This window comes from Biomphalaria glabrata, chromosome 1 (assembly GCF_947242115.1).
Source record: "Biomphalaria glabrata chromosome 1, xgBioGlab47.1, whole genome shotgun sequence".
Lineage (NCBI taxonomy): Eukaryota > Metazoa > Mollusca > Gastropoda > Planorbidae > Biomphalaria > Biomphalaria glabrata.
In genome coordinates this window covers 89,280,016-89,305,121 of record NC_074711.1, presented here as the reverse complement: position 1 = coordinate 89,305,121, position 25,106 = coordinate 89,280,016, and the positions used below count along the sequence as shown (strand labels likewise).

At 38.8% G+C, this 25,106-nt stretch overlaps 1 protein-coding gene across 4 annotated transcripts; it reads right to left on the bottom strand.

The window, feature by feature from the left end:
- Window positions 1-839: 839 nt before the first annotated feature.
- Window positions 840-22,062, bottom strand: LOC106068224 (glycoprotein-N-acetylgalactosamine 3-beta-galactosyltransferase 1-like). Of its 4 annotated transcripts, XM_056018465.1 has the most exons (8): window positions 21,922-22,052; window positions 18,235-18,398; window positions 9,528-9,891; window positions 7,111-7,282; window positions 6,759-6,894; window positions 4,663-4,781; window positions 1,946-2,204; window positions 840-1,593 (listed from the first exon to the last, which is right to left on the bottom strand). In XM_056018465.1, the coding sequence occupies exons 3-8, from the start codon at window positions 9,712-9,714 to the stop codon at window positions 1,477-1,479; spliced, it is 990 nt and encodes a 329-aa protein (XP_055874440.1). In that variant the 5' UTR covers window positions 9,715-9,891; window positions 18,235-18,398; window positions 21,922-22,052; the 3' UTR covers window positions 840-1,476. The 4 variants fall into 4 exon arrangements, with proteins under 4 accessions (XP_055874440.1, XP_055874441.1, XP_055874443.1 ...); XM_056018466.1 differs by lacking the exon at window positions 18,235-18,398 and having other exon boundaries at window positions 21,922-22,062; XM_056018468.1 differs by lacking the exon at window positions 18,235-18,398 and having other exon boundaries at window positions 9,528-9,723.
- Between the last annotated feature and the right edge of the window lie 3,044 nt (window positions 22,063-25,106).

Genomic DNA, 25,106 nt, shown 5'->3' with positions numbered 1-25,106 from the left:
ACACATTTCCAATTTAACCACATTTATATTCAGTCTATTATTTCAACGTTCTGTTGTACCAGTTGCGCGTTTAAACACCGGGCTTCATTTCAACACAAAAATTAAGCACAGAGCCTAAGAGTAAAGAATAGAAGATATTTTTTTTAGAAGTGGCGGCGTCCGATGTGGGCTGGGGATGGTGTGCAAGGTGTGAGAATCGTTAAGACAGTTTAAAGATGTTTAGTTGCAGAAAATGTTGATGAAGTCATTCCTACACATCCGAAGTCTTCACTAACCTCTGACACACATACTTGGTTCTCACTTCCGTTACACATTCAGTCTCACTTGGTGCTTTCATGCGTCAATACTGAAAGTAAACAACGCACTATGCACTACGGAATGTCGCCACGATGGTTCCGAGTTCAAACCTTTTATGCCATCAATCACTTTTGTCCTGCAGGACATTTTGGGATTGTAATCTTCTAATTTTAAAGGAACTTACCCCCCCCCCCAATATTTTTATTCAATAATTCGTGGAGGCGCGGTGGCTGAGTGGTAAAGCGCTTGGCGTCCGAACAGGGGGTTCCGGGTTCGATTCTTGATGAAGTCTGGATCTTTAGGGCGCCTCTGAGTTCACCCAGTTCTAATGGGTACCTGACATTAGTTGTAAAAAAGAAAAGGTGGTTGGTCATCTTATGCTGGTCACATGACACCCTCGTTGACCGTCGGCCAAATAAGCCGATGACCTTTAGAACTGCCAAATAGATCTGAAAGGGAACTTACTTTACTATATCTAAAATTTCTAGCCTACTTTAGATAAAAAAAAAAAACCTATAACAAATGTGTTAATGGATTGGAGGGGGGGGGGGGGGGGGGGAGGGAAACAATAAATTATGAAAGACTGCCAAAATGAAAAGATGGGGCTGGGAATTTTTCGTTTTTGAATATGAGAAAGAACTTTGGTTGCCTGTATAGCCACAGTGTCCTGACATTCCAAATAATTGTTTGTCATTCAGTGTTTCAATCTACAGTAACTTAATCCTCTCTTTTCACGATATCTTATGCATGTATACCTCACCCATTTGTAATGCGCACATTTCTCTGATAACAATTTCAAGCTAATTATAGACATACGGCACCATAAGCAATAGACCGTATGAAAATAGTCGAAGTTTTCTTATGACATCATTGTAATCATTTATGATCTTCAAGTATCTTGAAAAATGAGACACTAGTAAAAACCCTGACTTTGTCCCTATGAAAACTATAAATATATATATATAGGCCTGTGACTATCACTTAGATCTCTAGACATGAAAACACATAATTTCCTGTATTTCTGTTTACAATTCAAACGATAAGGTTCCCATTTTTTAGAAGTCCCGAAATGGGAAATCCCGTTACGTTACAAGTTAATATATTCAGTAATTTTGTACTCTCCGATTTGAGATGGAAAAAATATTCTTGTAGTTGTCGGTTTAGTTTTTGTTACTTTTTTTAGTGCCGGGTTATCCCGTAAGTTTGTAGATTATAAAGTACAAAATCTATGATGTACATCTCTTGATGATGGTTGTAGTGGAAGCTGATGGCGTAGTTGCTGATGCTGTCTTTACCCTGAAAATAGAATGAAAATAGTACATGAAGAAAAGTGGCACGATATCTTTTGAATGTTAAACTCATTTTATCATTTCTTAAAAGTTGTGTGTTAAACTTATTTTATCATTTATTAAAAGTTGTGTGTTAAACTAATTTTATCATATATTATAAGTTGTGTTAAACTCGTTTTATCATTTCTTAAAAATTGTGTGTTAAACTCATTGGTAGCAATTTTGGCAAGCGAATAATGGGGCAAAATAAATGTGTGGAAGTTAGACATATATTTTTTGGTGATTATAAATTTGTATCCTTGAAAGTCGCATCTCAATAACAAGCTATTTTATAAGGAGTTAAACTGACGAGTTCTAACCTTCTTGGCTCCGTTGATATCCAGCTCATAATACCAGGGGGGATAGAGTCCAACCAAATGAGCGTACATGGCGAGACAGTTGAATCTGTTTCGTCCCTGGTCATCCACTGTATTGACTGTAGGCACGCCCATCAGTTTCATACACTTCGACATTCTAAGATCTTCAAACTCGCCATCCTCGTCACAGAGTTTCTTGGCATAGCCCACTTCGTTTAACACTCTCAGGGACTCTTTACTCATCACGTAGCCAGAACCTCCGCTACGAAAATAAAAAGTATAGATTGTTACGAACTTTCTCTACCAGGCTTTCTGTAAACATTGATCAACAACACCAACACGTCTAGCACAGGAACTTGACATCAAGAGCTTCAAATAACAATGTGGCGGTTTAATTACAAATACATCAATAGCCAATAAAACACAATTGGCTACACTAACTTCAAATTTGACTAGAGTAACACCTTTAGTAAAATCACTAAATTTAGAAACCCTTCAGGACAAAAGGCTCAAAAGTAAAGTAGCAATCATACATAAAACACTGAACCATAATCTTCAAATACAAAAACAAAATTTAATAAAATACTCTGAAAGACACAAAGATAAAGGCACATTCCTCGTCCCATATGCTAGGACAAATTTGTACAAATACTCCTTCTTCCCTAGTGCTATTAGAGCATGGAACGGGTTGCCTGAGCTAGCCAGGAAAACCAGTGACTTGGCAGAATTTAATTCATTGGTTAATATGCATGACTAAATGCATGACGCGTAGGACGTAATCATCTTCTTTTTTTGAAGTAACGTCTGTATTATATAAGATAAGATAAGAAATGCTTTCTTCCTTACAGAACTGCCTACTAAACACTACTAATTTCTCTGGACTCGAACAGCTGAGTTCCCGCACCGTCCTTACTGCCTTGCTGTCCTGGACTGAACAGCCCTTTCTTACACACTGTCTCTCGTCCCTGAAGGCTTTCTATCACATGACCATAACACGGGTTATATCTGCGTGTATTAACAGTCCAGTCCCTTGTCAGTAGATCGCACACACAATAACCCTATCAGTCCGCCACTGGACTTACAACAATATATATATATAGGCTCCTTCTGTCTCGGAAGACAATGGATGCGCCCAGATGAGTCACTGGCTTTGGTTACTTCTTGAGATGGGGCAGAATCTGGACTGGCTGATCAAGCCAATGGACCTCATTCACCAATCGTAAACAAACAACATTTGGTCACGTGATCTTATTGATAAAACAACGGGAAAAAAAACTGTCACGTGACAACCATCATGAATTAAACATGAGATCGTAAATTATATAGAAGAGATAGAGCACCACGTGCTAAATGTTGTTTGTTTACGATTGGTGAATGAGGTCCATTCTGGAGCGGCAGAGTTTGACACAGTTCGTGCATGTATATTCATCTGTCCTTGGGCCAGCTGACAGGGCGGATTTCTTTTTCTTTCTCTTGGCTGACTCGTTTCTGCTGCATTCGGTGAAGTTCGTACCAGCACGTACAGTCTGTCTCCATGCTGTCTGGTCTTGGGCTATCTCCTCCCACATACTTTGTTCGATGCCACTGGCTTGCAGACATCTCTGTAGGTTAGTCTTGGGCGGCCCTTGTGTCTGACTCCCTCTGCAAACTCAGCGTATATAACGTCTTTAGGGATTCTTCCGTGTGGTATGCGAGTGACATGACCGAGCCAGCGTAGTCTTCTCTGTTGAAGGAGAGCATAGATGCTGTGCATGTTGGCCCGTGTCAAAACTTCCTAGTAGGTGACATGATCCCTCCTGGAGATGCACATTATGCGTCGCAGGCAGCGTAGGTAGAAGCAATTGCCGTATTCAATTTGGTATTTTCCCACACACGCTTGGAGAGTTTTGCCATTGCTGCAGAAGCCTTTTCTATTCTTTTTGTCAGCTCAGTGTCTAAATCTAGGTTGCTGGCTATTGTTGTTCCCAAGTATGTGAATTCCTGCACCACCGTAAGTCTGTGATTTCCAATATGTATCACTGGTATTTCTGCGACATCTTGTGCCAGGATTTCAGTCTTGGAGAGGCTTATTGTAGGGCTAAACTCTTGACAAGCAGATGCCAGAGCATTAACAAGCCTCTGCAATCCTTCTTGTGAATGAGATATGAGTGCGGCATCATCCGCGAACAGCAGTTTCCTAATCAAGATACGCCGTCTCTTTGTTTTTGGCTTTAAGGCGTGACAGGTTAAATAGCTTTCCATCGGATCTACTGTGGATTTATACTCTGTCACAGTCTCAGTTGACATTGCCTGATTTAATGTTCACGTCATGTTAAGAGTTTAAAAGACACGTGGGATTCCTGATGTAGAAAACAGGAAGTAGAATGAATAAAGTTGACTTTGAGTTCAATCAAGTCAGTCAAGTGTTATCCTCTGGACGAAGCAGTCAAATATGATTTTAGTTTAATTTCAAAGACATCGCAATTGGCAGCAACATTAACACTGTCTTTACAAAAACCTAGTCTCTGCTCCGCTGGACTGGGAAGATTTGCGTAGGTTAAAAACACACACATCTGTGTCACCACCAAGTTTATAACAATATTACTTTCATTATAAGTGACAAAATCATACATAATATTCAGGTTTACATCTGGTTTTTCTACGAGATTAACCACATGTTCTACAACTGAAGGAGGCCAACACAAACACAGAACGGAACTCCAATAGCACAATATACTGACCTGTAGAATGTGAGGTTTTCTCTCTTAAAGGTATGCCCAAAGTAATGCGTTTCACTGAAGTTTTTGTCAGACAAGAAGTATCGAAGATTTTCTAGTACCACATACGAGTCGTCATCAACCTTAAATTAAACAGAAATATAGATCTACATTTAGTTAATCTTGTGATTCAATACAAATAACCATACCCAAATTTAAGCAGTGTTTCCAATTTTTTTTCCTTAACGGAACACTTCGCACATTCTGAGTAATTTATCTAGAACACTTTGCTTATTTTTTAAAGACATTTTAATTCCCGGGTGGCCTTCTAGAGCTAGGTCTAGTTTAATTATTCCAGTAGTTTGTTGAACACATAGTCAGACCTCGCGGAACTCTCTCACGGGTGGCCCTCTAGAGCTAGGTCTAGTTTAATTATTCCAGTAGTTTGTTGAACACATAGTCAGACCTCGCGGAACTCTCTCACGGGTGGCCCTCTAGAGCTAGGTCTAGTTTAATTATTCCAGTAGTTTGTTGAACACATAGTCAGACCTCGCGGAACTCTCTCACGGGTGGCCTTCTAGAGCTAGGTCTAGTTAATTATTCCAGTAGTTTGTTGAACACATAGTCAGACCTCGCAGAACTCTCTCACGGGTGGCCTTCTAGAGCTAGGTCTAGTTAATTATTCCAGTAGTTTGTTGAACACATAGTCAGGCCTCGCGGAACGGCAAGGTTCCCGCGGATCACAGTTTAGGAAACACTGAATGGTGTACGCGTCAATAATGAAAGAGAAGTGTAAAGGTAACGTTTAGACATTGGCTTCTCGAAGATTCAAGATTGTAGACTGAAAACTGCTTCTTGGTGTTTTGTTTCAGTTCTGTAAAGGCGTCTCCCAAAGTGAAGTCATGCCTGGTCGTGAGGTTTGCGCGCTGGACTGTCGTTCGGATTTATCGACGGTCGAGGGTTCAAACCCTGCCCGCTACCATCCCCCGTCGTCCTGCTGGAGGTTCGGACTAGGAAGCAAACTATCTTCAACTCTGAAGGAACATCCGAAACATGTAAAACATTTTACATTTTACAACTAATAAAGTCTACGTAACACTTTTAAAAACAATTCAGTCATCAAGCAACAAGACTTTGAAAATGTCTATTTCCTAAAGTCCTTCGTACATAATAATAATAATAATAATATGGCTTGTCTTCGAGTCCGAAGATCAGTGAGGAATGCAGTATTTCCGGTGGCTGCGCAGCACCTACTGTGACCTACATATTTTGCCACATCCAGGGCAAGCATAACCATTGTTCGCTGGTGGTCGATTTAGATTTTCTTTTCGCCGCCAGCGTCTGTCCTGGGTAGCGGATCTTCTTTTGGTCTCAAATGTGTATCCCGCGGCCTTTGTGAGTGACATCCAGCTGTCTCGTTCTGAGGGTGCATGCAACCAGGTGCTCTCTTCTATGTCAGCTAAGGCAAGTTGGCGCCTAAGCTGGTTTTTGAAGCGTTTCCGTGGGGCACCTCTGTTACTCTCTACAAAAACACTTTTTTTTTTCAGTTTGGCATTCTGGATTCGTCTGTCCGATCTAAGACCGCTGACGATTTTATCTTGCATCAGTCACAACCAATCGCTAACCTCTACCCACCGTCAACATAGAAACACACACACACACACTCCATAACACCTAGGAAAAAAATCTTCATGGACACGCACGATGCCACAGATAGACAAAAGTTTAATATATTTTTATACTTAGTGAAATATTTGTGCAGTCTTTTTTTTCTTTCAAGGGCTTCCGTCGGCTCCTACTATTCATGAGCTTGGACGCAATGAACGCCCCCCCCCCACTTCGCGCTGTGGTTGCTGTGCTACTGCTATCACTATCCGTCACTATCTTTTATCCTTAGTTACAAATCAGTCAGTTGCGTAGCCCTGGGGGCTTGACTTCTTCAATCTCCTGCAATTTTGACATTCGACATCTTTGCATGAGATAATGGCGTAATATAAATATAAATAAAATTATTATTATATAAAGTAAAAGCCAATTTCGAACACTCATTTCGGAGGCCCTCCTCAAGCTACGCCACTGAAATCAGTGTGACTTATTTACAACAGAATACACTCACTGACCTTCATAAACCAATCGGCATCATTGAAATGGTTCTTGTAGATATACATCCAGGCTTGTGAAGACTTAGCAGTCAGATGACTTCGTCCTTCTGACACGTTCAGTCCAATGACTGGGAAAGACGAATCTGCTTTCGAACTGGACACACCAAATAGTAGAGGGCGAAACTGAATTACAATTGTAGCCTACATGTGTTTTTAAATTTTTATTGAAATAAATAATTAACTTAACTCATTGGCGGCACAAATAGTCAGAGATAAAAGGAAAGGGCAGAGCTATTCGACCGGTAAATAGAGTCTCGTTCACAAGAAACGTTTTACAATTAATGAATGAATTTCGACAGTAAAAACTGACCTGAAAAATAAAAGCTTGTTACATCTGGGGCCCCATGTGTCATTGACAGCTTTGGCTCTGGTGTCGAGAGTACTTGGTGATGTCATGACCCAGATTAAAACCCGAACTTTCTCTTTTAGGGTCTTAGCAACTGTGTCATTAAATGTGTCCGTTATAAATATTGATCTGGTCGCTGTGAAGTCAACAAAGCCATAAGTTCAGATGCACGACAATCAAATAACATTAAATATTCTACTCAACTCTAACTAATTCTACCCAACTCTAACTAATTCTACTCAACTCTAACTAATTCTACCCAACTCTAACTAATTCAACTCAACTCTAACTAATTCTTATCAACTCTAACTAATTCTATCCAACTCTAACTAATTCTACTCAACTCTAACTAATTCTACCCAACTCTAATTAATTCTACCCAACTCTAATTAATTCTACTCAACTCTAACTAATTCTACCCAACTCTAACTAATTCTACTCAACTCTAACTAATTCTACCCAACTCTAACTAATTCTACTCAACTCTAACTAATTCTACTCAACTCTAACTAATTCTTATCAACTCTAACTAATTCTACCCAACTCTAACTAATTCTACTCAACTCTAATTCTACTCAACTCTTAGTGAACTACAATTCTAAAATGTATGTAAAATGTTTTACATGTTTCGGATGTTCCTTCAGAGTTTAAGATAATTACTTCCTAGTCCAAACCTCCCGCAGGATGACGGGGGATGGGAGCAGGCAGGGTTTGAACCCGGGACTCTCGATAAGTCCGAACGACAGTCCAGTGCGCAAACCGCACGACCAGGCAGCCATCCAATTCTAGTCAACTTCGACTATAGCTAGTCAACTCTTAACTAATTCTAGTCAACTTAGACTATAGCTAGTCAACTCTTAACTAATTCTAGTCAACTTTGACTATAGCTAGTCAACTCTTAACTAATTCTAGTCAACTTAGACTACAGCTAGTCAACTCTTAACTAATTCTAGTCAACTTCGACTATAACTAGTCAACTCTTAACTAATTCTAGTCAACTTCGACTATAGCTAGTCAACTCTTAACTAATTCTAGTCAATTTCGACTATGGCTAGTCAACTCTTAACTAATTCTAGTCAACTTCGACTATAGCTAGTCAACTCTAATTCTAGTCAACTTCGACTATAGCTAGTCAACTCTTAACTAATTCTAGTCAACTTAGACTATAGCTAGTCAACTCTTAACTAATTCTAGTCAACTTAGACTATAACTAGTCAACTCTTAACTAATTCTAGTCAACTTAGACTATAGCTAGTCAACTCTTAACTAATTCTAGTCAACTTAGACTATAGCTAGTCAACTCTAATTCTAGTCAACTTCGACTATAGCTAGTCAACTCTTAACTAATTCTAGTCAACTTAGACTATAGCTAGTAAACTCTTAACTAATTCTAGTCAACTTAGACTATAGCTAGTCAACTCTTAACTAATTCTAGTCAACTTAGACTATAGCTAGTCAACTCTTAACTAATTCTAGTCAACTTAGACTATAACTAGTCAACTCTTAACTAATTCTAGTCAACTTAGACTATAGCTAGTCAACTCTTAACTAATTCTAGTCAACTTAGACTATAGCTAGTCAACTCTAATTCTAGTCAACTTCGACTATAGCTAGTCAACTCTTAACTAATTCTAGTCAACTTAGACTATAGCTAGTAAACTCTTAACTAATTCTAGTCAACTTAGACTATAGCTAGTAAACTCTTAACTAATTCTAGTCAACTTAGACTATAGCTAGTCAACTCTTAACTAATTCTAGTCAACTTAGACTACAGCTAGTCAACTCTTAACTAATTCTAGTCAACTTAGACTACAGCTAGTCAACTCTTAACTAATTCTAGTCAACTTCGACTATAGCTAGTCAACTCTTAACTAATTCTAGTCAACTTCGACTATAGCTAGTCAACTCTTAACTAATTCTAGTAAACTTAGAATATAGCTAGTCAACTCTAATTCTAGTCAACTTCGACTATAGCTAGTCAACTCTCAACTAATTCTAGTCAACTTAGACTATAGTTAGTCAATTCTTATTCTAGTCAACTTCGACTATAGCTAGTCAATTCTAACTAATTCTAGTCAACTTCGACTATAACTAGTCAATTCTAATTCTAGTCAACTTCGACTATGGCTAGTCAATTCTAACTAATTCTAGTCAACTTCGACTATAGCTAGTCAACTCTAATTCTAGTCAACTTCGACTATAGCTAGTCAACTCTAATTCTAGTCAATTTCGACTATGGCTAGTCAACTCTAATTCTAGTCAACTTCGACTATGGCTAGTCAACTCTAATTCTAGTCAATTTCTACTATGGCTAGTAACTTCCGGCTAGCACTAATCAGTTGAAGTGAATAAATTAGCATATATTTTTTTAATCAACCTACTTGTCTTTCGCGTTTGATTGGTGTGTAGATCCAAATTTTGATTGATGTTCATGGCTATGACGTCACGTGGGCTGGCATAGGCAACGATGAAGTAAACAATAGCCCCAAAGTTGAACAAGAGAAGAAATATCTGACAAGTGGACGCTAGCCGTTTCTGTCTTGTCCAAAGTACACTAAGAAATTTCATGGCTATATACTGGTGAAGACGTATATATGCAATAAGTTGGCTTTAATTATGTTCAAGAGGTTATCCAGTTATGACGTCCACACATAAAATATTTGGGGGGGGTGAGGGATCCTGGCCACTTTCACGTCAACGAAGATCTAAATAAATTTGAGTTGCCACTTTGCAGAGATCCAATTACTACAAAAACAAAACAAAAAATATCTAAAAATAGGTTAAAAAAATAATAATCTTAGACTAAGTGTAATTGTATCAATTATTTTGACTCTGTCATGTAATTACTCAAGCAATTAGGCTAATTAATATGCAAAAGACCTGGAACTACAATAATAAAATTGTGCGATTTGAAATATTTTTACCCACTGATTTGGTTTGACTCTATTCCCTGCCTTTAGCAAGCTCAATGCGCTTAGTCCAATCACTTGTGTGGACTAGTTTGGGGGCGGGGGGGGGGGGGGGAGGAGCAAAAGGGATACCCAGGGATACCCAGGTGAAGGTTTCCATGTTGCTTTTCCAAATCAAACGCGATTTAAAAAAAAAAAAAGCATCTCGATTTGAATTCGTACTCAAGGATTCAAGCTGCCTAAATGGAAGGCCGTCACGCCAATTATAGAGTAGAAGAATTGCTTATAAAAATAAATGGTTTTATAGCCTACTTATCTATTCCTAGTTACAAATGTTTAGGCGACGACCTAATTCTCTGTACAAGACCTATCTCCCTTTTCTCTATATAAAACAAAATTAATTAATCTTGACTAATTGATAAAATAATTGCTGAATTTTATGGTTCATTTATGTGCTGCTAGGGACAATGAATGATTGTGTAAGCTTGAGCCGAGAACAGGAAGTCTGAGAAATATGGTTACAAGTCTGCATTCTCAAAGCCAACATACGAATCAATTTAAAAAACAACAACAACAAATTAGTTTATTAATTAGTTATAATTATTGACTTTGTTTTAAATAGAAAAGGGGAGATAAATCTTGCAGTATCTACACATATGGGATTAATTGTGCGGTTCTTTTTATTTTATAAGCTTTGCTCGTGTATAATTTTAAAAATATATTGTTACGATCTTCTCTATCAGGCCTTCTGCAAACACTGCCCAACAGCACAACACATCTAAAACATCAACTTGACAACAAGAGCTTCAATAAACAAAGTGGCGGTTTATTTACAATTACATCAACAACAGCCAATAAACACAATTGGCTACGGTAACTTCAAATGCTTTGCTACACTACAGAACTGCCTAACTAATCACATGTCTCTCTAGCTCGTACAGCTACATTTTTCGAGGACTCACTTCGTAGCACACAGTCCTTTCTGCTTGCTGTCCTGGACTCTACTGTCCTTTCTAACACACTGTCTCTCGTCTGTAAAGGCTTTGTGGTCACATGACCATAACATTGGTCATATTGCGTGCATTAGTAGTAATGTCCCTTGTTCACCAGCCCTTGACCTGTGTGATTGGCCTGAATCATGTGTGTCAGTAGGCCGCACAAACATTAACCCTTTCAGTCCGCCTCTAGGGTTATAGCAATATTTTGTGTTTAATTTTTATAGCCTATTTTAAAAGTTCGAATCTCGAATCTGAAAGAATCAGATAACCTTTACATCATCTGCTCTATATATCACAAGGTCTGAAAGGGAGAACTTTTTACTTTAAAAGTACAATTTCTTTGGTTTGTTCTATTTACGGCTTCATGTGGCGTTGTGGCCAGATGGTATTTGAATGTAAAATGTGTAATCCTAAAAGTACTATCTGATATGAATCAGGGGTAGGCAACTAGTTTCAACTATTTTGAGACTGCGACAGACACAGATTACTCTCCCCACCTTTTTTGTTACTAAATGTTATGAAACAGAATAATGGTTTCTCGAGACGAGTGTCTCTGCCTTCTAAATACAATGTATAAATCTAAATAAATTATGCATAGATATTATATTTTTTTTAAAAATTATCCGTCTAAAAATATATATCATTACTATAAAAAAAAATAGGATATTACAAAATAACATACACAATACCATCCTGAGCTAGCCAGGAAAACCAGTGACTTGGCAGAATTTAAGTCATTGGTTAATATGCATGACTAAATGCATGACGCGTAGGACGTAATCATATTTTTTTTTTGAAGTAACGTCTGTATTATATAAGATAAGATTAAAACCAAATAGTAACGTAATTACATATGTAATAGATAAGACTAAGACTGCTTTATTGATCCTTACGGAAATTTGTTGTGATCTAGGATAATCTAAACCAACAACAAGAAATCTGTGCGATTAGAAATAGTTTTACCGTTTTTTTGTGTAGAGCTATTCCATGCTATTTGCTTCTTAAAACTCCATGACTGTATCACTTATCTGGAGCGGTTGGGAAATATTTTTTTGGCTTGGGGGGGGGGAGGTAGGGGAGGGAAGAAAAGAACATTTGGGACTAATTCAGCTTATACCACCACTTCATTCAAGTGCAACCTCTTTCCCTTATTCAAGATAGGAAATTACCAATAGTTAATTAACTAATTTGTTGATTTCTTAAATTGATTCTTGTGCTGCGTGGTCGTGCGGTTTGCGCGCTGGACTGTCGTTCGGATTTATCGACGGTCGAGGGTTCAAACCCTGCCCGCTATCATCCCCCGTCGTCCTGCGGGAGGTTTGGACTAGGAAGTAAACTATCTTCAACTCTGAAGGAACATCCGAAACATGTAAAACATTTTACAAACAAACAATTGTGCCAAATTTAAGCTTCATCCGAGATCGGGTTGTCGGAGAAATACCATGTACAAACTTCTTTACCAGATAGACAAAGTGAGTTGATATAACCTTGGTAAAAAAGAAAGTTTAAAATACATAAAAACCCCTATTTCACACATCGTAACTGTCTAGCTCAGGGGTTCTCAGCCTGTGGGTCGCGACCCCCTTTGGGGGTCGATTGACAATTTGCCAAGGGGTCGCCTAAGACCATCGAAAAAATGGATTGTTATTGTCTACTCTTCTATTTCTGTGTGTGTGTGTGTGGAGGGGGGAGGTCGCGGTAGAGTGGTGGATTGTAAAAAGGGGTCGCCGAGACTAAAAGGTTGAGAACCACTGGTCTAGCTCTTCCAGAACGGTGTGGTCCACGTGTTATGGTGCGTGTATGTTCTTAAGGTGACGATGAGGAGCTAACGATTGGTTGGTGGCTATGGAGTGTGAATGATACAAGACTAAACTAGATTGATTATGTCAGTCCATAAAACTAGACTGTTTAGGTCTAACACAGCGGTTCTCAACCTTTTAAGCTCGGCGACCCCTTTTTACAATCTCCCACTCTGCCGCGACCCCCCCCCCCAACCCTAGACACACACAGCAATAGAAGAATAGACAATAACAATCCTTATTTTTTGATGGACTTAGGCGACCCCCTGGCAAATCGTCAATCGACCCCCCCAAGGGGGTCGCGACCCACAGGTTGAGAAACCCTGGTCTAACAGAACGAGTTGGTCACGTCACTTCACAACTTGACGAGTACGAGTCATAGTCACCATTCAAGATCCAGGCCAATGAGAAGTCGGTCCGGAGCAGAGAATCAAGTACAGGTCCGAGACGAGGCGGAGAGACCAGAAGAGTTTGACCCATCAGTATACAGTTGGTACAGCATTAAAAAAAATAAATAAAGTTCTCCTTTTTAGACCTTGTGGTCTATAGGGCAGATGATGTAAAGATCATCTTTTTCTGTGTCGTCGCCAGCACAACGACCAACCGCCTTTACTTTTCCCCAACTAATGTCGGGTACCCATTAGATACAGCAGTACGATTATCTAAAGTACAGCATTTTGTACAGTCACCGTTTTACGTGTTGCCAATTATACAGTATTGGCTGTTGTATTATTGGACATTAAAGTGCTAAGCTACTGTATGCCCTAAGTTGTCGAAACGTCGTGTCTGCAGATAGCCTGGATAGAGAGTAATTAAGAAATGTATTTCATATTAAATAATTGCTATTAGGGCATGAGCTAGCCAGGAAAACCAGTGACTTGGCAGAATTTAAGTCATTGGTTAATATGCATGACTAAATGCATGACGCGTAGGACGTAATCATCTTCTTTTTGAAGTAACGTCTGTATTATATAAGATAAGATAATTGATATGTGATATACTTATATCTCCTCACTTGATATACTGCTCGAATGCTCTTATCTTATAAAATACAGACGTTACTTCAAAAAAGATGATTACGTCCTACGCGTGTTCCTAAGTCAACCTAATCATGCATGTTTATCAATGACATAAACTCTGCCGAGTCATTGGTTTTTCTGGCTAGCTCAGGCAAACCATTCCATGCTCTACTAGCACTAGGAAAGAAGGAGAATTTGTACAAATTTGTCCTAGCATATGGAACAAGAAATGTGCCTTTATCTTTGTATCTTTCTGAGTATTTGATTAGATTTTGATTTCGCTAGCTGAATAATAAGAACTTAACCTTTACTGCCAACTCATCACAAACGAATCCTTACAAACTCAGATGTCATTGACAGGATTGGAGCAACCACGTACTTCAGAGTCACGCGTGTCTGACATCCAATGGGTAAAGATTAGTTACTCTTTAATAATCAGTAGTATTAAACTCATTGCTTGAAATTAATCTTGATACTAATCGTCTTTTCAGCTCTGCTTGGTGTGAATAACGATTTCTTGGTGTTAAAACTTTTTTTTAGAGATGAATACAAGACTGGCGGATTAAATTCCCCCCCCCCCCCAAAGAAAATGGCGGATTTGAATCCTAAAAAGAAATTAACTGTATTGATTAAGCTGCGTTTTTTTTTATTAGTATCAGGATCATGGGCGGGGAGGGGGGGGCGGGGTCGGAATTTATTGACTGATTTTTTTTTAGCTTTGATTTTGTTTATTTTAGGTGAGATTTTAATACTAAACCATCACTTGCCCCAGCACAGCCAAGGGGGGTCTTCTACAAAACAAACAAAAAATGCAAACGACAATCCCCAAATTCCAAGAGCACAGTTAAGGAAGATTTTGATTTTTAACATGCCTCCAAAATTTACGATAAACCCCCCTCTTCAATATAAAAAAAGCAAGTACACACTGAACATTCTATAAGCGTAGCCTAAGAGGTTTTGAGTTTACCCCCACCCCCCTCTTCAGTAGGGTTCGAAGCTAAAAAATACCTCTTCAAAATAAAAAATAACAAATTACGCACTCAGAGTGTTATGAGCGTAGCTAAATGGGTTTTGACTCAGTTTTGAGTTTCAACCCCCCTTCAGCGGGGTTTGAAGGTAAAAAATACCTCTTCAATATAAAAAAGGCAAATTACACACTCTAAAATCTATGAGCTTAGCGAAAAGGGTTTTGAGTTTAAACCCCCGTCAGCGGGGTTTGAAGCTAAAAAATACATCTTTAATGTAAAAAAAAAGCAAATTACGCACTCAAAATGCTATCAGCGTAGCCAAAAGATGTTTTGAGTTTAAACCCCCCTTCTGAGGGCTTTGATGCTAAAAAAATACCTCATCAATATAAAAAAAAGTAAATTATACACTAAAATTATTTTAGCGTAGTCGAGTCCATTCGGGGTTTTGAGTTTAAACCCCTCTCCTACAGATGGCTTTTTTTTTTTAAAAAACCCCCCCCCAGGTGGTTTTGAGTTTAAAATCCCCCTTACAGAGCGTTTTGAGGTGAAAAACCTCTATCTTCAATATTATTTTTAAGCAAACTACAGTTACAAAATTCTATGACCGTAGCTAAATGGGGTTTTGATTTTTAAAAAAAAAACAACTCCAGAGATTTTTTTTAGTTTAAAACCCCCAACAGATGATTTTGACGATAAAACTTCCCTTTTCGATCTAAAACAAACTACATTCACCTAATTCCAAGAGCGTATTCAAGAGAGATTACACATTTCTATCAGTGGCGGGGCTCCATTAATAAATTGCGGTGAAAAGTCATCTGCCGAAATTGAAAAACACTAAATGTGGCTCAACAAAGATGGCTAAGACAGATTTCAGGAGTCAGTTATAGAGATCGGGTCTAAATCAAGTGTGGTGGATTCGGCACAGAATGTAATAACCAAAATGACGAGGCAAGTCAGGAGGCTTATTTCAAGTTTTAATGTACACAAAAAACCTGCCAAAGGCAAACATACAAAATAATTACTAATGAGCATAAAATAAACATAATTATACGCCTAAATGAACAGACCAATTTGTAAACAAAACATCAGGTATAAATACTAGATCTAGCAAAAAAACAAAAAAGAAAATCTTATCGTGTGAACCAATCATCTCTTTTATAAACACAAGAGAGATATGGAACACCACCAAACATTATAAAAATAAATGACAAAGTAATTTTCTAAAAACTAAATCAACTAGTTCTATATAAAACTAACATACATTGAAGACCTTCGCTCTTTCCTTTTCTTACAAAAACTATAACAATTAGATAGAACAAATCTATACACTGGTTGTAAAGAATTATAGAATACATAACAAAGGTAGTCCGACAATGAGGACAAAACCTGGGTAGCAAGATGCTATATAAAAAATAAACAAGAATATATGATATGCAAGAAACAGTAAAAATGTGTTTACCTGCAGCCTTGACCAAAACAATGAACTTAGGACAAACACAGCAGGATCAGACAAGGTGGTATTGGAGTGGATGCGGCCCAGTGAGTTTCAATGGAGGATGCCAGGAGGAAAAGGAATTCAAATCCCCGCTACCGGGGCAGAGGTCAACTTGATCCTTTGCTGACCGGTGCTTGGTCAAGTTCAGCCGACCCGTATATCAGGTCCTCCCCACTACACAAGGAAATCCTATGCCGAACTGGAAGTCGACCCCTTAGTAAGATTGTGACAGAGCGTCGCATGAGGTTTGCGGGACATGTTCGACAAAATGAATTACGCACAATAAGAGTTGCGATGACATCCTAGTACAAATTGGCGCTACACATTCATGGAGGTCCTCCGAGCAGGTGGGAAGAGGCTTCAGACATTACCAGTGACAGATTTTTGTGGAAACAACTTGACGGCAAAAGCGCCAAACGGCGCGGGAAGGTCTAAGTCAGTAAGAATAGCACATAAGGTTTTTGAAATAAAACTTTTTAATAGCAGGAAAATGCACTGTAGATACCTCAGAATATGCATTTTGTTGGGAGCTCCTAGCGCTGCCTCAGAACCCCTTGCTGGCAATGGTGGGGAGTCTACAATTTTTCCACTAACTCCAGGAAGAACCTATTCAAGTGCACAATAAACGTCTTCTGAAAGAATGAAGGGTCAGAATGTAATAAAGATTTTTTATCGGGGGGGGGGGAAGAAAAAAAATCCCCCCCCCCCCCAAAAAAAAATTCCAGGCTACGCCCAAGATCATGATAGTCATTTTTTGTGTTAAATTCTTATTTAGAAGTATGTCTTGAGACAGCATTGTGTAAACGTATATATATGAAGTAGGAAATAATGCATCACCATCGGAATCTGAACTCCAGCCTCATATGTTTAACAGTCGAGCAGTTTATGCTACTTTACTAAACATGCCAATAAACAGGCACAAGTACTACGTAAATAGTATTAGTATGTAATGTAATGTAACAGTGATGTTACACGGTTACTATTTGTGGTCAACCGTGACATACAGTCAAGGGGAGTTAGGGGACTTGCTGGAAGTCACGAATTCTTGCCCATTCTGACTGTGGGAGGTTGCATGCTGTTGCTATGTCCTCAAATCTCAGGAGATGCCCTCGCTCTGGCTCTCGTCAAATGGAGACATTCTGTCTAATTGTTATAATTTGTCAAAGTATCCCTCCTTTTCATTTTGCTGTTCTTTGTCTTTCTTTTCTTTAAGTTTTAGTTCTAGTTGTAAGATTTCCTTCCTTCTACTATCTTCTTCTTTCTTTCTGGCTTCTTCCCTATTAAATCTCCTTTCTTCCCTTTCTTCCTCCTGTGTTATATTTATTGTAATGAACTTTTTCAAGTTCTTCGCCTAGCAGGCCATTTTCCTTGCCCGCTTCTCTAAATATTTTGTACATCGACATTTTCACTCACTTGTGTTTCGTCGTATCTCGTCGTGGTCGCCAGTTGTGAAGAAACAAGCCCCTTTAAGTATAAACTGCCTTTTATTGTGCAGCATTCAAACATAACATATTTACAAGGCGAACATTATCTACAGATAACCAACTCCACTAGATGACTTCCTTTCTTGTTGTTACAACCCACTCGTCACTTCCCACAAGTCCCCCAACTCCCCGTTACCCAATACTTGACCGTGTGTCACGGTTGACACACATAGTGACCGTGTCACATCACGTATCTATATATATGAAGTAGGAAATAATACAGCATCATCGGAAACTGAACCCCAGCCTCATATGTTTAACAGCCGAGCAGTTTATGCTACTTTACCAACAATCCCAATAAACAGGCACAAGTACTATGTAACTAGTATCAGTATGTAATGTGATGTAACAGTGATGTAACCTGGATATATAAATAAGCGAAATATTTGTTCTTAAATACTTTAAAAAGAACTTACCTGGGGAAGAAACCCACAATTACAGCAATTTTTTTATATATCAAACAGACAGACAGTGTAAGTTAATAGAAGCTTTATTGTAACTAGATGATAATATCATGATCCAATTACTATAGCATGGCCAGTATGCAGCCGAACATTTCGGGTTCAAGCCTCACCAGTCACTGCGGAAGAACAAAAAAAAAATGCAGAGTCAAGCATTCAGCCCCCCCACCCCACCCACACCCCGGATGACAGAACGAGTTTGGTCCTGACCACTCACTCGTTCACTCCTAATAATCGATGATTCTCTCATTTGCTTTGGACGATAAAATATGAATTTTAACAATTGTTATTTAACTTAAGCTTCGGACAACTAAGCCATTTTCGAGACCAAAACCGCAGCGTTTTAAATGTATCAATAATGATTCTTTAATCGTAATTTCTGCTAACTATGTATTGGAAAGCCGACATGTAAATGTCTAAAGTGCAAAACAATAATTCCTTCCGCATAAGTACACTCTTTTGGTGCGTAATTTTCTTTCGTTACATTTTGTTGTCTATGTATGGGCCAAGTTTATTTACAGATCTAGATCTTTAATGTAATTCTCCTCTAGCTGTAGATAATTGCCAGAGCGGATGTGAGAGATTATCCTTCGATCATTGTGATTATAAAATGTGTTTTTTACATCTGTGTGAAGGCGTGTGTGTGTGTGGGTGGAGAAAATTACTACAATTTAGATGTAAAGACACATGCCAAGAGTTGCGATGACATGGAGGCCAATACGAGGAAAGCGCAAACAGGGACGTCCTCGTATAACTTCGTCTGCATGGTGAAAGAGAAAAAAAAAAAAAGGGCATGAAAAATGAGGGCTAGAAAATTGTGTTGGGCTTGTGGGATCATTTTAATGTTGGCTGGGGTTTAAGAGTTTTCCAGGCGAAATAGATATATACACCAACAGTTTTAACCGTAGCAAGTACGGGTATCAGCGAGAGAGAGACAGAGACAGACAGACAGACAGACAGATACAGAGAAAAGGATTGTTGTGGACGGTTGTTGCCGTTGTTGACTTGTAGCACCAAGCTGCTGGTAGACAACTAAACCGCTGTAAGCGTATTTGTAAATGCGCGTTTAGAGACGTGGCGTTGATATAGTGTGACTATAGAGGGACTGGTCACTACTACTGTGTCGCGAATGCGTAGAATGCTGGGTTCGTGCTTCCTGGAGTACTCTTGACACGTGACAAACATAGATACTACAGATTGACGTCCGTTTCAGCAGACAAATATAAAGTTTATTTGACAACAATAATAGTAATACTGCACTCCTTGTTAGTTACACAAGTCAAGGAATAAAGAATCCTATCCGCATAACAGTGGTATCAGATATGTTCAATGCGTTAAACTCTCTCGAGTAGATTACAAATCACGTCCGCATCTCAGCGGGTAACACTGTAGAGAATAATCCAGAATAATACTAGAAACACATGTCTCAAAAATACCACTGGCATCAACTGCCCAAAAGTTACTACCTAACTAAAATTACTACTCGACTTTTCTAAGTCGCTACTGTCCGTCCCGGACCAAAATATACTACATGACTGCCTGATCCAAAGGAAACCACTTGACTGCATGACTTAACTCAAAGTCAGCTTTATTCATTCTACTTCCTGTTTTCTACATCAGGAATTCCACGTGTCTTTTAACGTCTTAACATGACGTGAACATTACATCAGGCAATGTCAACTGAGACTGTGAAAGTATTATATCTAAACTAATAAAACTTGAAAAAACTTGAGTAATTTTTTTGTGAACAAGACTATATATACCTTTTATTACAATATAGAGTTATAGACAGAATCAACTTGTGATAAAATGAAATAAATGTAGACTATGTAGTAGACTTAAGCAATAATATAAAATAGTATTTTTAACAAAATCGAACTCACTTTAATAACACAACCTTTCAGTCTCACGTGCTGGAGTTGTCTGTCCTAACTAAGACCGATGACGACAACGCCATCTATCTTGCATCATTTGCAATCAATCGCTAACATCTTCCCACCGTTATATCTTTTATCATGCTTATAGCATGCTCAGAGCGCTTTGGTCCAATCTCATTTGTGGACCAGTGTGGGGGGGGGGGGGAGAATCTAGGAGTTGGTTTTCCGTTCTGCCTTTAGGCGCTCAGTAAACACAACTCTGCCCGAGTCGGGTGTCGAACCTCGAGCCCCCTTCTAGGTATCCAAGCCAAGCCAAGTTCAAGCGCACTTAGCCTCTCGGTCACGCTTCCCACAACTTCCCACAACCCGTTACCATTGAAACACACGCACACACACTCTCCATACCGGGGGGATAGATAGAGAGATACATACATGCAAACATACATACATACATAGTTACAACATACATAGATACATACATACATACCTACATTACATACATACAAACATACATACATACATAGTTACAACATACATAGATACATACATACATACCTACATTACATACATACAAACATACATACATACATAGTTACAACATACATAGATACATACATACATACCTACATTACATACATACAAACATACATACAATACATACATACTGATCATCAGCTACTCAGTCGGACTTAATCCTGTATTTCTACTCAAGCACTGAGAGTGATTGAAAGGGCTGACCAGAAAAATACCACACAATTTCAGAGGCAGAAAAGAGAAAATTAATTTCGACTAAACGTGACAGGAAAAAAACAACCTCTGTGCATCACAATATAAAATAATGACAAAGTCTACGATTCCCAAGATTAAAGATGCGTGCAGTGTTTCACATGACTACGCAAAACCATGTTTCGACCTACATATTTTTCCGCATTCGTGCAGACAAAGCCGTTGTCTGGTCTTTTGTTTTTAAATTGTGCGGACATTCCAGCACATTCCAGCATGCAATTTTAAGAGGCTTTTTTTTTACTCAGGAGTTGATTCGGCATTACGTAGGATGTGAGACCAAGACCGGAGTGCATGGAGACAGACTGTGCGTGCTGGGACAACCCTTGCTGAGAACAAAAGAATTGAAGCGGCTTTAATCAAGAGGGAAAAAAAGAAAGCTGCCCTGTCTGCTAGCCCTAAATCAGAGGCATACACATGTACGAATTGTGGCAAAGTCTGCTGTTCTAGAATTGGCTTGATTAGCCACACCAGATTCTGCCCCGTCTCAAGATTAAGCCAAAACCAGTGACTCATTTGGGCGCATCCATTGCCTTTCGAGACAAAAGGAGCCATATAGGATGTGAGAAACACTGCAAGGGCATAAAGGTATCTTTATAGTAGATTGTGGCTCGCACGGTATAAAATACGACACAAAACTACGTTATACGAAAATCATTATTATAAAATTAATTCGCTAATGTGTGTATATTTTACAGCTGAGTTGCGAAAATATTTTTTGCTGGTACAAGTGCTCCTTCTTCCCTAGTGCCATTAGAGAATAGAATGGGTTGCCTGTATCAGCCAGAAAAAACCAACGACTTGGCAAAGTTTAAGTCATTGATTAACATCCGCGACTAGATTGACACATAAAATGCTTAGGGTGTAATTATCCTCTCTTTTGAAGTAACGTCTGTGATTTATAAGATAAGAAGACAAGAAAGCTTGTTTTATTACTTTTGTTTTTACAATTTTATTAAAACAAAAAATCATGTGACTATACCTGAGTGATGTAGACAGATTATGAAATTATAAACCAGGACTGGCCCTCGACTAAAACACTTTTTCAAGAAATAGCAAAATTAGACTGGATTGGAAAAAGAGACAGCTGCTATCCACGAATCTCTTTACATCTGGCGCAAAGAAAGTCGGTCTCTACTTGAGGTTTGATTTAAATACTCTTTTGTCACCTTCACCTTGCTAAGTTAGTACATAAAAAAAAAGGGAAATAAGAAAGGTAAAAAAAAAATTCCTATGCTGCCATAAACATGGGCGTAGCCAAGGGGGGTTGGGGTTCAAAAAATCCTGGCTACGCCCATGACTACATGTAGTGAACATTGTATGATTCTTCCCTTTCGAAGGAGAAAGTGACTATGAAATCTAATCCACACAATGTCTATACATGTAAACTGTAACCCAACCCTAAAGATATAACTACATGTAAGTGAACATTGTATGATTCTTCCCTTTCGAAGGAGAAAGTGACAATGAAATCTAACCCACACAATGTCCATACATGTAAACTGTAACCCAACCCAACCCAACCCAACCCAACCCTAACCCACCCACCGACCCAATGTTACCGTGTGAAATACAAGAACATAGAAATGTCTTTTTTTTTCTCTGTTGTTTATAAAATGTTTTCCATATTTCGGATGTTCCTTCAGAGTTGAAGATAATTAACTTCCTAGTCCAAACCTCCCGCAGGACGATAAGGGATGGGAGAGGGCAGGGTTTGAACCCGGGACCATCGATAAGCCCGAACGACAGTTCAGCGTGCAAACCGGACAACCAGGCAGCCTTTTGTTATATGGAAAATGTGCATTTAGCGCCTTGCTAAAAGCATGAAATAGTGCTAAAAGAAAATGTGCTTAAAAAGTTTCAATGGCGCAAATGTAGGCCTATTGTTGTTTTTCTAGATCTATTACAGATTAATTCCGTGATAATGATAAAAATAATTGAGACAATTACCTTTTACCTATCCCTTAGTCTGTTGGACCGTTGGGGCACCAGGCAAGATTTGTCGACCGTCTTTCTCCATTCCTCCCTTTTTTTTTTGCCTTTCAATGGCAGGCCCGTCCATTCTTTAATGTTGTCCTCCCATCGCTTTTTCTGTCTGCCTCTTCTTCTTTTCCCTGGCACTGTTCTCTGAAGGAAGGTCTTTGCGAGACCCGTAGATCGTGTAATGTGGCCAAAGGTTTTAAGCTTTCGTCTTTTTACAATAGTTAGCAGGTCGTCATGGGCTCCGATCGCTACAGTAACCCTGTCTCTGATTTCTTGGTTTGTGATGCGGTCTTTGAATGTGATGCCTAGGATCCTTCTGTAGCATCTCAATTCCATTGCTAGGATCCTCCTCTCAAGCTCTGTTTTTATTTTTATTTCATCTTCCCCTTTGTCGTTCTTATTATCAAGCTCTAGAATGGACACAACAAGACTGAGGAGTGGTGCTTTGGTTTCAAGATAAGGAAGCTCTCAATAAAAAGTCATTTTTTACAAAGCTTAAATCAGCTCACTCTCTCTGTCTTCTTGAGACTGTCAGGTAGAGTTGAGCCTTCAGCTCTTGGAACTCTAAGCCAGCAAAAGGGAACAAGAGCTCCCTCTCACCGGCCTGAAAATGAACAGTGTACACTGTTCTGTCTGACGGGTGGGTCAGATTCGCGGCAAGAGGCCGCGTACACTAAGACCTAGAGATGGGAAACGAACCGAACCCGAACCGAACGAACCGAACTCGAACCTCACTTATGACCGAACCGAACCGAACCCGAACTTTGAAACTGCTTGGTACGAACCGAACCGAACGAACCCTCCTTTTCTTAACCGAACTAATTTTGCAATTTGTATATCCTTTTATTTTTGGTTTTAAAAAATAAAAAAAAATTACTTAAATATTTTATTTAAATCCTAATGATTCCATTATACATTGAAAACTTGGGAGGGGGGAGTGGTATTTTGAAAACTTTCAAAAGAAAAAAAAAACGGCGCGCTGGGGTTCCCATGGGTTTTTCCGTATGTGCCGACTCCCCCCTGGCCTTGAATTTTCACGAGCTGTTTGCAATATTGGTTTTGAGTCGAATAGGCGCCCTCTAATTAGAACTAGATCTAGACTCTAGTTCCTAGTAAGTAGAAAGTCACCATTAAAATATTGTCACTTTTATTTCAGATGGCTGTTAGTTGAGAGTACAATCTACAAGTTTATTTATGTTCTAGTTAAAATAAATTTTAATTATCTTCTAATAAGTGATTTATTTTACAAAATTGTGAAGTATTCCATATTGGAATATTATCAGTGGCGTAGCAAGGGTGAGGGAGGAGGGGGAGAAATGGAAAATCTCCCCTGGCCCCCACTTGAGGGGGGTCCCAAATGAGTGTTGTTGTATTTTTACAATATTCAATATTATGCAAAATGCAGGGGCCTCTGTTATGGCGGCCACCTTTTAGCTCACACAAATATAATTAGACTGTCTTTGGCATACGTTCGTCTCCCATACGGGATACGTGCCCTGCCCAGCGTAACTGACGGACCATAAGAAGTCCCTCTATACTATCCTTACCGGTAAAAATATAAAACGCCTTTATTGGTTCAATTGTACTAGCTGTTTGTAAGCGACAAACCAACGACCAACTAACAAGGAGAGGGGGCGTCGAAAAAAAAAGTTTTATTTTCCGTGTAACTTGTCTGAATACTAGTATAATTACATGTTTAAAAATTAAAATATATTAAGTAGGAGATGTCATTTTATCTTCCAATAAGACCTTGTCAACGGTAGACTGCTTTTGGCTAGGCGCGTATGCACAATATGGGTCAAAACGTTTTGAAGAAAACATTTTAAAACATCTCCGCTATTGAGATTCTTCTGCATTTTTTGTCTCAGAATAGTCGAATTTCTTCCGTATATTGCAATTTATTATAGTGACGACTTATGTGTGAAAAAAAAATCCTCGATAGAGACGTCTTTACACGAAGAATATTTGTTTTTTTATTATGATGAATAGTGCGTTCTGAAAGAAAGCACATCGATATTAGTCTTTAAAAAAAATTCTCTTTTTACTAAGAGAAAAAGGTTAGAATACGCTTAAACCACTTGCCGACTTGAGCGAAAACCTGCCGCATCTTCATTTCTATATCCATTAAGAAATTTTTACAATGCTTAAAATGTATGTAGCCCCGTAGGCAGTATTATTTTGGAA

Excerpts from the sequence above, each read along its gene's own strand:
- LOC106068224 (XM_056018466.1), bottom strand. The coding sequence starts at position 9,714 with ATGAAATTTCTTAGTGTACTTTGGACAAGACAGAAACGGCTAGCGTCC. Across the intron at positions 4,782-6,758 it reads ATGCCGATTGGTTTATGAAG|GTTGATGACGACTCGTATGT; the intron begins GTCAGTGAGTGT and ends GTTTAATTTAAG. Across the intron at positions 1,594-1,945 it reads ATATCAACGGAGCCAAGAAG|GGTAAAGACAGCATCAGCAA; the intron begins GTTAGAACTCGT and ends TTCTATTTTCAG.